Source organism: Cordyceps fumosorosea (genome assembly GCF_001636725.1).
Source record: "Cordyceps fumosorosea ARSEF 2679 chromosome Unknown scaffold_25, whole genome shotgun sequence".
Taxonomy (NCBI): domain Eukaryota; kingdom Fungi; phylum Ascomycota; class Sordariomycetes; order Hypocreales; family Cordycipitaceae; genus Cordyceps; species Cordyceps fumosorosea.
In genome coordinates, this window is record NW_017387325.1 from 264,478 (window position 1) to 277,768 (window position 13,291).

The 13,291-nt window shown below is 58.0% G+C and overlaps 4 protein-coding genes across 4 annotated transcripts; 2 read left to right on the forward strand and 2 right to left on the reverse strand.

Moving 5' to 3' along the window:
* Positions 1 to 1,930: 1,930 nt before the first annotated feature.
* ISF_07956 (pyruvate dehydrogenase kinase) lies at positions 1,931 to 3,663 on the forward strand (the record flags this gene model as incomplete). The annotated part of the gene is made up of 4 exons (XM_018851559.1): positions 1,931 to 2,109; positions 2,213 to 2,332; positions 2,393 to 2,675; positions 2,770 to 3,663. The coding sequence occupies 4 exons, from the start codon at positions 1,931 to 1,933 to the stop codon at positions 3,661 to 3,663; spliced, it is 1,476 nt and encodes a 491-aa protein (XP_018701298.1).
* A 768-nt stretch (positions 3,664 to 4,431) lies between these two features.
* ISF_07957 (cell division control protein 12) lies at positions 4,432 to 5,790 on the reverse strand (the record flags this gene model as incomplete). Its single annotated transcript, XM_018851560.1, has 4 exons — positions 4,432 to 5,010; positions 5,060 to 5,370; positions 5,429 to 5,591; positions 5,686 to 5,790. 4 exons carry the CDS (start codon positions 5,788 to 5,790, stop codon positions 4,432 to 4,434), a joined length of 1,158 nt encoding a protein of 385 aa, XP_018701299.1.
* A 578-nt stretch (positions 5,791 to 6,368) lies between these two features.
* On the forward strand, positions 6,369 to 9,188 carry ISF_07958 (Periodic tryptophan protein 2; the record flags this gene model as incomplete). The annotated part of the gene is made up of 3 exons (XM_018851561.1): positions 6,369 to 6,386; positions 6,445 to 6,557; positions 6,611 to 9,188. The coding sequence occupies 3 exons, from the start codon at positions 6,369 to 6,371 to the stop codon at positions 9,186 to 9,188; spliced, it is 2,709 nt and encodes a 902-aa protein (XP_018701300.1).
* A 249-nt stretch (positions 9,189 to 9,437) lies between these two features.
* Positions 9,438 to 11,066, reverse strand: ISF_07959 (hypothetical protein; the record flags this gene model as incomplete). Its single annotated transcript, XM_018851562.1, has 4 exons — positions 9,438 to 9,921; positions 9,979 to 10,429; positions 10,500 to 10,791; positions 10,953 to 11,066. 4 exons carry the CDS (start codon positions 11,064 to 11,066, stop codon positions 9,438 to 9,440), a joined length of 1,341 nt encoding a protein of 446 aa, XP_018701301.1.
* Positions 11,067 to 13,291: the final 2,225 nt, after the last annotated feature.

Consider the following 13,291-nt stretch of genomic DNA (forward strand, 5'->3'; position numbering starts at 1 on the left):
ATATTTACCTATGTAGGCAGCGGCGCCAACGGCGGTTTTTGACTTTTTGTGCTGGCTTGTGGTTCGGTAGCTTGTTGATTAATTTAGCAAGCTTGTGATATCGTGTTGGCCTGCGTCAGGAGTCTGTCTATGATGATGCAAATCAAAGAGACATTGCTCCTGAGTCTGTCTGCCTGCGTACACGTACCTCGAAATTTAGCAGGTTGAAGGAGCCCTGGCCCTGGCGTGTCGGATACACTGGGGACAGCTGGTACCTTGTGCGTGCACCACAGCCGCCCTGTAGGTAGGTACCTGTGTCCCATAAATACCGAGCCTCCCAAAGCATTTGTCGCCTTGTGTTGGCGAAAACTGTTAGCCAGTACCTAAAGCTCCGCACTGATCATGCCTATCTTCAGGTACTTACCTATCAGTTGATGCTTTTGCCCCCGCAAAATGGTGGAATGGTTGCTGCTAGTTGGCCTTTGTATCGGCAAACTCAAAGTGTTCCCTTGAGGCGACTTTGTTGCACCTCCACAAGCCGTTGTGTCCAAAGCCATTTCCTTTATTTAGCCTATCCGAGCTTCGTACGGAGATAGTAGGATTACATGGAGTACATGGCGTCAAAGACCATACACATAAAAGACTTGCGCAAGCCCCAATCCGGCTGCCAATGTCAGGTCGTACACGCAGCTCGAGCAGCTTACTCTACGAAGTAGCCCCTGGATTGCATGAGCCTGAGACTTCACAACGGCCATGTATGAAGACCCTGTTCATGTCGCCGCGCGCACCACTGGCGACACCGCCAACATGTGCAACATGTGAAAGGCCGGGAACAAACGTGGCTGCGATCGTCTCTCCCACTGCCCCCATTGAAGCGAGGCGCTCACCATCAAGGGTGGGTGCACAACTGCAAGAAGAAGCCTCGGACGAGCGATAAAAAAAGACAAACTCGCGCGTTCAATGCCAATATTCTCCAGACGACGAAAAGTAGCTATTATTCAGACTCAAACCAGTCTCCGACGCAGACACATCTGGGCCTTTGGCTTGATTGATCCTGCCTATGTAGGTAACTAGGGAAAGAGCAACCTCTACGTACTGCAACCCATCAGGCGCCTCATTTCCTGCTAGCTGCCTTGGTGCAGTAGCAAATCAAGTTGATCAACACCGCCAAACTCAGTCGCCACCACAGCCGTGCCTAGCATTGGGCAGCAAAAGCGGCCGAGCCGTGAGATGGCATGCAGCAAGACGGGACAGCAGCAGAAGCTAGCTTGAGATGGCAAGACGACAATAATAGCACGTAGGTGTTGTAGGTCGATAGACACATGGTAGCTCATCTTGTAACGCGGGGAACGAGGGTTGCCGAATGAGGGGAAGCTCGTAGCTCCGGGAGCGACTATTTCTCTTGTTGCTGTTCCTAGACCTGAGGCCTTTTTTGTCTACACTTCCTCACTCATTCTTTTACTCTTGAAAGATCTCCTCATCTATCCCTCATGCCCTCGTGAGTCTTGTTCTCTGTGGCCTGATCGGGAGCCGATACCGCTTGACTGTGGGGTAAAATCGTGACAAGAAAGAGCCCCCAAAAATCCAGGATTAAGCTTGTCACTGGTTTTTTGCCAGGCCCAGTCACAAGCAAGCTTCTTCGCGCCCGACCCGGAAAAAGCTCTCTACATATACACATTCATACTTTACACTGCGCATGAGACAATTTGTCTCTCTGCAATTCTTCAAACCTCCCCAACAGCATTCCATATTTACGACACCGTTTCTACTTGCGCAACATTGAAGCCTTTCAAGCCCCTCCCGTCCTGCAAACGCCTTGCCTCCAACACTAGCTCTGCCCGCTCTTCTCTCCATCGCAGCACAAGACACACGACCAGCCGACTACCCCTACCCAGGGACCGCCCTTCCGCTCGACCGCAACAGAGCTCTGCCGCCGCATGGCCCGTTAATGATGCTGTCGAGCTCGATGCGCCATACCCGGCCGCGGAAGCGGCTCATCGACCCCCTGGCGCGAACGGCCACCGCTGCCCTTGCCGTCCGAGTCGGCGCCGCGCCGCGTCCGTGTCCGATGGCCGGCCGCGGAGCTGCCACCGCCGCCGCTGCTTGGCGCCCCGTTTCTGTCCTCGACGAGTACGTCTAGAACCCGATACTGTGTTTTCTGTTAAGAAGCATAATTCAACGGCGCAAAGTGGCCCAAAGAAACTTGTTGATTTTCGCTGACGTGCTGCCGTAGATGGGTTGCGCGTGAGGCTCGTCCCATAAGCTTGCGCCAGCTCATGGTCTTTGGCCGCTCCCTCACAGAATCCCGCCTCATAAGCTCCGCCAATTATGTACGGACAGAGTTACCATCTAGGTGCGTTACTTTGCCAAATACCAGGCATGGTCAAAGATAATCGAAGCTAACCCAAGCCAGAATCGCCCACCGCCTCCGCGACATGCAACAGCTCCCTTACGTCGTCGTCACGAACCCGCACATCAACGATGTCTATAACCTCTACTATAACGCATTTGACACATTTCGCAAGATCAAAGAGATCAAGACCCTCGAGGATAACGACCGCCTCTGCGAGATTATCAGTCAGAACCTCAAGGGCCACCTGACGGTCATCCCCAAGCTCGCCATGGGCATTCTTGAGTGTGGCGGTCTGATGAATCCCAAGGACCTCGACAAGTTTATGAATACCATTTTGAGATCTGTATGTCCCCAGAAAAACCCCCCTGCCCATTTGATCTCTTTGCTCCTCAACCGGCCCATCCACTCCACAACCAGCTAACAACAGCATCTTCCAGCGTATCTCCCGTCGCGTCATCGCCGAGCAGCACCTCTCCCTCACCGAGACCTACCACTCGCCGCACTTCTCCCCGGGCGCCAAGCTCTCCGAGAGCGACTTCATCGGCGAGGTCTTCATCAAGTGCCAGGCGCGCGAGGTCATCGAGCGCTGCGCCCGCGCCGTCACCGCCCTCGCCCGCTCCACCAACGGGCCCGACGCCGAGGTGCCCGAGGTCCGCATCGACGGCCATCTCAACGCCTCCTTCCCCTACATCCTCAGCCACCTCGAGTACATCATCGGCGAGCTGCTCCGGAACTCGGTGCAAGCCGTCGTCGACCGCCAGGCCCGCCTCCGTGAAAAGGCCGCCTCCTCCGCCAGGGCCCTCGTCGTCGAGCCCCCGCCGCCCATCGAGGTCACCATCTGCGAGGCCCAGGAGCACGTCATCATCCGCATCTCCGACCGCGGCGGCGGCATCCCCCGCGAGGAGCTCCCCTACCTCTGGTCCTTCTCCAAGGGCCCGCAGTCCGCCGCCCGCCTCGCCAACCTCGGCCGCGTCCCCCGCATGGCCGCCACCATGCAGGAACTGCACATCGACGAGCTCGGCCGCGCCGACCTGAAGGCACCCTCCTACCCTACCCCCCCTCCGCCTCCGTCGCCGCAGGATCAACCACCCTCCACCGCCACGCCGCACACCCCGTCCCAGCAAAACTCCCTCTCCAGCCTCACCAGCCGCCCGCCCAACCTGCGCCTCGGCATGGGCCTACCGCTCAGCCGCGTCTACGCCGAGTACTGGGCCGGCAGCCTGCACGTCCACAGCCTCGAGGGCTACGGCGTCGACGCCTTCCTCCAGATATCCCGCCTCGGCAACAAGAACGAGCAGCTCACGACGCGCGCCAGCATGGACGCTGTGTGAGCAGGGGCAAAGATCGGCGGCCGCGGTCATCTTTTGTACATATGCACATGTTGCATCGGCAACGCACTTTGGCAGCTTCACAGGATTTTCTTCTGCAGAGACATTGGCTTCCCGCCCTGTCTTACTGGCAGAGACCTTGCTGGAAGAATTGCTTTGGCTAGCCAGGTGGGCTTCAAAAAGCAACTATCCAGATAACGAATACGTCGGGTACAGTTCGTTTTTTGCTTTTGTTTCACTCTCCCTTTCATGTTCATACACTCTTTCTGGTCGAGGCAAGGAGTTTTTTTGGTCACGTTATTGAGGTATTTGGGGGCTTTCTATCGGTACAATTGATAGCATTTACGCGGGCCAACCACCGCACCAATTCACAGGGAGGCACAGTGCGAGCAAATGGAAATTGAATATACGAGACTTCAGTTAATAAAGGGAATAAAATAAGGCTACATTACCAGAACTTCCACAACAAATCTTGCTCGTTAAGGGACATATTAACTTTTTGGCCCTCCATGGCCAATCACACAAGGAGGCCCGACAGCGAGCAAGCAAGCGCTCTTCCTCCACAATCAAAAGTTCCCGTTCATTAAGGCAGACCACCAAATCACCAACGCTGGAACCTGCTGCCAAGAATATCCTTGCCTGTATACCTCTGTTGATACTATTCGGCCTAACCAGCTCCGACCCCAAGCAAGGGTGTGGCCACGGAAAACGCAAACTCCTGACTGTACAGCCACAGCTCTGCAAACAAGACGTGAAGCATACGCAGAATGCTTAGCGGCGGCCGTGGCTGCGGACAGCACTGCCCTGCATAGACTCAAGCTCCTGCTCCAGCGACTTGATCTGAGCATGAGTCTGCTCGAGATCCTTGTTGAGACGGTCGCGCTCGGAAATGAGCTTCTGCTCCCATTGGCGGAAGCGCTGTTCTTCGATCTTGACCTGCTCGGTGAAACGCTTGCGAAGAGCCTCTTCCTCCTCCTTAAACTTGGGGTTGTCGAGCTTGCGGGGGCGGGCCTCGCCGAACTTGCGCGTCTCCATCTGCTGAGCGCGGTAAGCCTCGTAGTGAAGCTCCTCGGTGGTATGGATGAGATCAAGCATGTGGGTGCGGATCAGAATGGACCGAAGCTTCTTAAAGTCGCAGTGGTCCTCGTTCTCGACTTCGGCAACACCCCAAGAGTACTGGCGACCCTTGACGATGCGTCCGTCGTTAGTCTTGACGTCCTTCTCGGAACCAATCACAGCAAACGGCATAGCCGCCATAAGGCTACGCGCGTGCTGAGCAGCAGCATCGTCGTCCTCCTCAATCGGGGGCTGATAAATCTTAATATTCTGCGCCTCGATGACGGCGGCAATCTGGGCAGGTTAGCGTTGGTAGTTAAATCAAAGTTAGTGCCCAACGTACGCGCTGCTTGAACTTGGCCAAGTCGGCCGGGCTGAGAGTATCGGCCTTGGCAATGACAGGGATCAGGTTGACGCGAGAGCAGAGTCTCTTCATGACCTCGATATCAAGGGGCTTGAGGGTGTGGCCGGTAGGGCGGATGAAGTACAGGCAGGCGTGGACACGGAGATCGATCTTGTCCTGACGGCGGGGCTGCTGCTCCTGAAGCATGTAGGACTCGTGCTGGTCGTCGAGGAACTCGATAATAGGCATCCAGGAGTCACGGTTGTTAACGTAGTCTCCGAATCCGGGAGTGTCGATGACCGTCAGGCGGACTAGAGGTATACTTGTTAGCGTTGAGAGGCCGACCGTTAGAAAGTTGTAAGCACGCACCCTTGAAGAACTTCTCCTCGAGCTCGGCCTTGGTGATTTCGATCTCGACGGTCTTGTCGACCTGCTTCTGGTGACGACGCTTGTGGTCGGCATAGTTCTTGATGGTGGTCGAGAACAGCGTGTTAATGAACGTCGTCTTTCCGAGGCCTGATTCTCCAGCAACCTAATGGCGGCCTTGTTAGCGTGACGAGTTCAAACGGCGACAGGCAGTCCAGCTCGCAGGAGGGGGCGCGGAATGTGAAAACACGTCGACGTACCATAATGGTGAAGCCGGCACCACGCTTGGCGACAATCTTGTGACGCTGGTTGGGCAGATTGGCAATGCCAATTGGCGATGCACTCTCGGCGCTGGCAGGAGCCATCTTGGATGTGATGAGGGAGTGAGCTTTTTGGGGGTTTAGAAACTAGAAAGAGGGAACTCGGTGCGGTGACCCAACAATAAGTTGACAAGCAGCAGACAAGAACCCAAGATGTCCACCTAGCAAATGCTGAGATCGATTGATCAAAAGGTGCGTTTGGAAGGATGGTTCAAAGGTGGAGGAGGTTTGGAGCTTGGAGGGTGTTCAGGGGCACCAAGGGGGGTCATGGCCACCAATTTTGCTGGTCTTGGGTGCATCCGGGGGGGGCTTGCGGGCAGCGCTGGTCAGTGCGATGGATGGCACACTGGGCAAGCACCAGATGGCCCCCTTTCCTGCCAACGGCTGGCCGCCCCCTGGATGGCTGCTAGTACTGCCGTTGAAGCCACCAGCAAAGCGGTCAGTGCACCCCACCGCTAATTTGGAGGCTGTGGCTGATGCTGCCTGTGGCTGGTACCTAGGCTGGAACAACTAATGACCGGCCCCTCCAAAAATTTCGGCGACCTATCGATAAGGATCGCAGCTTAGAAAGTTTTGGACGGCCAGTTGCGCGCAGGTTTGCGAATAATGGACGACAAACGACAATGAAGACCGATTTCAGGGTGCGTAACGATAAACTACGCAATGGATTACTTTGGAAAAATATATTGACTTGAACAGTTTTCAAACTTACTCGGTACGGTGTACTGCCAGGGCAACCTGCTCTTCAGTCCTGATGGCACCCACCTCTTTTCGCCCGTCGGCAACAGAGTGACTGTCTTTAACCTCGTTGAGTATGTGCGAGCCCAATGTCCGAAGTTGAAATTAAAATGCTAATGAGACCCAGAAATAAATCATATACCCTCCCGTTTGCGCACCGCCAAAACATTGCCCGCATCGGCCTCACGCCCCGCGGCAACCTCCTCCTCACAGTCGACGAAGATGGCCACGCCATCCTGACCAACGTGCCCCGAAGAATATCGATATACCACTTCTCCTTCAAGGCGAAGATCAATGCTCTCTCCTTCTCGCCCTCCGGTCGCTACTTTGCCGTCGGCCTTGGCCGCAAGCTCGAGGTCTGGCACGTGCCGTCGACGCCCGACACCAACGACGGCGGGGAGCTCGAGTTCGCGCCGTTTGTCAAGCACCACACTCACACCGGCCACTTCGACGATGTCCAGCACATTGAGTGGTCGAGCGACTCGCGCTTCTTCCTCACGGCGTCAAAGGACCTAACCGCGCGGATATGGAGCGTCGGCGCGGAGGAGGGCTTCACGCCGACGGTGCTCTCGGGGCACAAGCAGCCCGTCATCGGCGCCTGGTTCTCGGCAGACCAAGAAATTATCTACACTGTCAGCAAAGACGGTGCCGTGTTCGAATGGCGATACGTCAAGCCGCTGAACCGGGTCAAGGAGGCCGACGAGGACATGGGCGACGACGACGACGACGATATGCACTGGCGCATCGTGCAGAAACACTTCTTCATGCAGGGCAGCGCGCACGTCCGCTGCGCCTCCTTCCACCCCGAGTCGAACCTGCTGGTGGCCGGCTTCTCCAATGGCCTCTTCGGCCTGTACGAGATGCCCGACTTCAACAACATCCACAAGTTAAGCATCTCGCAAAACGACATTGACTTTGTGACCGTCAACAAGACGGGCGAGTGGCTCGCGTTTGGCGCGTCCAAGCTTGGCCAGCTGCTCGTATGGGAGTGGCAGTCCGAGTCGTACATCCTCAAGCAGCAGGGCCACTTTGACGCCATGAACACGCTCACGTACGCGCCTGACGGCACCAAGATCATCACCGCCGCCGACGACGGCAAGGTCAAGGTGTGGGACGTCGAGTCCGGCTTCTGCGTCGTCACTTTCACCGAGCACACCTCGGGGGTGACGGCGTGCGAGTTCGCCAAGAAGGGCAGCGTGCTCTTCACCGCCAGCCTGGACGGCTCCGTCCGCGCGTGGGACCTGATCCGCTACCGCAACTTCCGCACCTTCACGGCGCCGACGCGCCTCTCCTTCTCCTGCATGGCCGTCGACCCCAGCGGCGAGGTAGTCGCCGCCGGCTCCCTCGACTCCTTCGACATACACATCTGGTCCGTGCAGACCGGGCAGCTGCTCGACCGGCTCGCCGGCCACGAGGGCCCCGTCTCGGCGCTCGCATTCACACCCAACGGGGAGAGCCTCGTCTCTGGCAGCTGGGACCGCACCGCGCGCATCTGGTCCGTTTTCAGCCGCACGCAGACCAGCGAGCCGCTTCAGCTGCAGGCCGACGTCCTCGACGTCGCCGTCCGGCCCGACTCGCTGCAGCTCGCCGTCTCCACGCTCGACGGTCAGCTGACGTTCTGGAACATGGAGGCCGAGCAGGTCGCCGGCGTTGACGGCCGCCGCGACGCCTCGGGCGGCCGCCGCATCACCGACCGCCGCACCGCCGCCAACGTCGCCGGCACCAAGGCGTACAACTCCATCCGCTACAGCACCGACGGCAGCTGCGTGCTCGCCGGCGGCAACTCCAAGTACATCTGCCTCTACTCCGTCACCACAATGGTGCTCCTCAAGAAGTTCACCGTCAGCGTCAACCTCTCACTGTCCGGCACGCAGGAGTTCCTCAACAGCCGGCTGCTCACCGAGGCCGGCACCGCCGCCGACGTCGACGACGACGAGACGTCGGACCGCGAGGCCGCGCGCGCCGCCGAGGGCCAGCTGCCCGGCTCCAAGCGCGGCGGCGACCCGTCCGCCCGCCGGCGCTTCCCCGAGGTGCGCGTCAGCGGCATCGCCTTCTCGCCCGCCGGCGCCGCCTTCTGCGCCGCCTCCACCGAGGGCCTGCTCATCTACAGCCTCGACGCCGCCGCCGCCGTGCAGTTCGACCCGTTCGACCTGCGCGTCGAGATCACGCCGGCCTCGACGCTCGCCGCGATCGAGGGCGCCGAGCGCGACTACCTCAAGGCGCTGGTCATGGCGTTCCGCCTCAACGAGGCGGCGCTAGTGCGGCGCGTCTTCCAGGCGGTGCCGCCCACCGACGTCGGCCTCGTCGTCGCCGGCCTGCCGGCCGTCTATGTCCCGCGGCTGCTGCGCTTCGTCGCCGCGCAGACCGAGGACTCGCCGCACATGGAGTTTTGCCTGCTGTGGATCCGCGCGCTCGTCGACGCGCACGGCGCGTGGCTGGCGGCGAACCGCGGCCGGGTGGACGTCGAGCTGCGCGTCGTGGCGCGCGCGGTCAACCGCATGCGCGACGACATCAAGCGCCTCGCGGACGAGAACGTCTACATGGTCGACTACCTGCTGGGTCAGGCCGGCACCAAGGGTGCGGGCAAGAAGACGCTGACGGCGGAGGGTGAGCGGAACGGGGACGCGAGCGTGGACGTGGACATGAATGGCGGCGATGACGAGGCGTCTAGCGATGACGAGGACGGCTGGATTGGGTTGGAGTAGGGTGGCGAGAATTGTTGGCATATTTGATCATCACGCTGTATTTTGGTTGGTTGTTTCTGGTTCTTCACAATCATGGTCATTTTCATAGAGCAATCTTGGGGCGTTACTGATACAATACAAAAAAAGTTAAATACCAAAACGTCATCCCACGGCGTCAAATCACGTAGTGCAATTCGTCACAGTCGAGAATCCGAGGCGGACCTATCACAGGTTAGACCCCCGAGAACGACACAGAAGCAATGCCCGCTCTTACATCTTGGGCACGTCCTCCCACGCGCTGTCAAACCCAGCCGAGCGCACCCAGCGCGGCTCCTTGCCGCTGTCGACATCCGCACCCTCCACGCTGTCCAGCAGCGCATAGTGCGCCTTGAGCCACGTCTCGTCGTCCGCGATGCGCACCCACGCCGGCCTCTCCGCCCTCTCCAGGTACGGCCTCGTCGCGCGCTGCGCCAGCAGCATCGCGCGCGCCACCTTGATGACGTGCCCGTCGTCCGGCACCGCGTGCAGCCGCGGCAGCAGCTCCTCCGGCGTGCGCACCGCCGTGCCCCCCCGCTGCACGTCGCGCGGCACGTACCGGCGGAGCGCCTCGAGGTCGAGCCGCGGGCTGCCGCGCGAGAGGAAGGTGAGCACGCCGGCGCGCAGCTTCCACTCGAGCAGGCGGGCCCGGGCGGCGGCGGGGATCCAGTCCTGGTCCTTGAGCCAGATGAACGCGGGGGTCAGGTTGTTGTGATGGCTGCCGCATCGTGTTAGCGAGGACAGGAGCGGGGAAGGAAATACAGTGGGCTTTTACATGATGAAAAAGTCAAACTTGGGCTTGTGAGGCGGGTGGAAGATGGCAGTCGCGGCAAGGTACGCGCACGCGTGTACCATGGAGTCAACCTGCTCGGAAAAGTCGTCGTCGGCGCTGACGGACACGTTGGCGGCCAGGTAGTCGGCGACCTGGTCGGGGATGCGGTTCAGCACGGCCGTCTGGCTGCCGTCGCCGTCCTCCCACCGGGACTCGGCGACGAGGTGCGGGGACTCGGCGACGAGGTGCGGGTACTCGGCGCCGATGCTGTCCAGGAGGTCTGCCAGGTGACGAAGTGCCGCGGGCGGGTTCTTACGGGCTTTCTCGTCGACCGAGGCGAATAGCTCGCCGTAGGCGTCCTTGTGGACGCTCGCCTGGGCGAGGCCCTCGGCAACGAGCGCAGGCTGCGCCCACTCCAGCCCGTACATGAGCTGGAGGTATGGATGGAGGAGGCCTGTGTGGATGGTACGTGTTGGGATGCTGACGGATGATTTACAGGTTGAGGGAGGGGGTAAGTGACGTACCGCCAAAGAGACGACGAAAGTTTTGCTCGTTGTTGATGAGATACTTGAGAACGGTTGCCTGGTATCCATGCTCCTTGATCTCACCCTGGTAGAAGCGGAGGAAATCGCCGTAGTATCGGCCGCGGCCGAAGAATTCTTTGGTCGCTTCGTCGTAATTTTCACGCAGCGCACTCAGAGCCTTTTCTCCCTGCTCATTTCGCTTCAGCTGATAGGTTTTGTTGTCGTCATAGCCGCGTTGGATATCGTCAGGCGTGGCGCCGGTGCCATAGAGCGCGAGGAGGTGGTGAGAAATCTAGTTGGAAATTATATTAGCATCTTCACCGGAGGCCAAATAGTTAGGAGCATTCACATGGTTATGATAGCCCCTTGGGTTGAAAAAGACGTTGTGTTTCTATACAGTCTGGTGTTAGTGATGGACGATCAGGATCCCCTAGAGTGCGAGGTGTTGCGCACCTCCATGTCTTCTTGCAACAACGCGCTGAGCTTGGCCGCGGCCTCGGGCGTCTGCTTTATGCCCAAGAGGCCGGTCTCGTCAGCACCGATATTGAAGCGCGTCGGGGAAGCCATGGTGAAGATATGTCTGCTATTCGCGGCTACCGGTGAGACGTGGAATGCTGTGCGGGTTGCGGTACGTGTGAGTAGGCGATGATGCAGTTCTACAAATCTCGCCAACGGCAAGGGGGGCCGCATGGAGGGGATCTTTATAGACGACGATGCGACCACAGGAACGAGTCGAGCTACCGTGTCCTTCACAATCACTAGGAGTAGCGTAGCCTTCTCGACGAGCTCGACGGAAGTCTCGGAGCGGGTGGCGGCCGACCAGCGATGCGCCGAGAGGAAGGCGATGGAGAAGCAGCGCCGGTGAGACAGGTGGCCGGCTGCACGTGGAGAGGCGGCTATGTGATGCGGGAGCTATAATAACACGATGGGGCAGTATCGAGACTGAACGATCTCTCGCGTTGTTTAGGCCGCTAGTCAAAGGTTGTGTTCGGACTGGAGAAGTCTCCGAGCTGCCCAGAGAGAGGGAGGAAAGAGAGCTAAGTTGGCGATGCGGAGCCGATGACACTAGAATTGGAAAAAGGAGGATGCGGATTGGCTCATGGCCATGTTTGCCAGCGCTGCATGCAAGCTGCTATACTGCGTTCAACTATGCCCTCGTCAACAGTAATGGAATGAAGATTGGCAATGGAGGCGACCGGCGTAGGCTGGCTGACAAAGGCCATTCAGCATCCATCATTTAGGACATGAAGAAGCGGCAAGGACAAGGTCGCTAGAATCAGAGAGGACAGGTTGTGAGATGCGCCGGATATGGTAGCCGATCTCGTGGGGTGCTCTTTTGATGTCAAGATGATGTATGACGAAGAAGAAGAATTGGCTGCTTAGAAATGAATGTGGCCGCAGTGGTCGGAGACCGACAGGCCATCGGGGGAGAAGCCGCCGAGTGCCGATCAAACACGGGCGAGAGCAGTCGGCGCCGACTCAGCGGCCTTCTATTTAAAGAACTCGTCTTTTATTGGAAAAAAAAAGGTCAGCAACATTGGCAGTCTATTTTCAGAACGTCAATTTTGCAAGCAACGTAAAATTGGCCTCGTAGGTCATCGGCGCACACTACACGTGCTTCCCAACTACGTCAGCCCTATCCATCCTACCCTGCACCAAGATTCAGCCTTCAATTACGTGCAGACAAGCCTTGTGAGGTTCAAGAAACATACGTAACTACTAACTACGTATTAATGCATTTTTACTCTCTTTGTAGATCCTCCTTGCTCTTTGTTGGTCAGCGCATATGTGACACGTCGTCCCTTGCTTGGTCCAGGTCCAAGTCCTCGAAGCCTCGGCCAAGGGAAACAGAGCGCCGGCAATTCGCGGCCCATGTCGTCCTTGTCCTTTTGAACGCGCGTTGCTTTGTTTGTTATCTGGCTATGACCCCCCAAACGATGTCGAAACATTCCCCCTCTCCATGACAAACCCATGCGTACTGGGCGGCATCCCAAACGTTGAAACGTACAGCCTACTTAGTTTACCAGGCACCAAGAAAAAAGTCACCGATGTACCGAGGTAACCGGCTGTAGCGGACGCTGTCGATCGCTTTTCCCTGTCCGCCCCCGATAAGATCTTTACGGGGCCCTCGCTTTGGTCATTATTGCCATCACAGCGCTGAAGGTTCCGGTAGGGCCACTGCCCCTCAGTGACCTTTAGCCTACGGCGCATACTCTCTCCATATGAGCCCATCACCGTTTCAACTTTGAAGCGTCACAACTCGTCTTGTAACTAACCGACAGCACGACCTGACGCTGTAGGCTATGCCACTGCAGGACATGTCAATCACTCTTCTCTCCCCTGCTTGTGCCCATGCAGCGCCATGTGGTAGGCTGAAGCGGCGACAGCTTGAAAAGAGGGTAACCACAAAACTCATCAGGCACCACATCATCACATCAAGAAGGTTCAATTTTAGGGCCACTGACGGGCAATGCGGGGTAAACCTGACCCAGATGATTTTCTAGTTTCTGCGTTAGAACGCGGGGCGGGAAGGCTGGCTTTCTTATTGCCTAGGTTCGAGCGCATGGCCTCTGTACAATGCCCCTCCCTCTAAGCACCTTGCTAATAAGGTTCGAGCGGGCACGGAGAGGAGCGAGCGAGGCTGGGTTGTATTGCCCGCCCTTCATTGTCAGGCCCTGGAAACGTGCTCCCTACACAGAAAGGGGCTTAGCTGTTTATCTTTGGTGGCGTTTCTAATTTGCAGAACTGTCACAGGCCACATGTGATGCGGAGGGAACTTCCAGGGGGGGGTT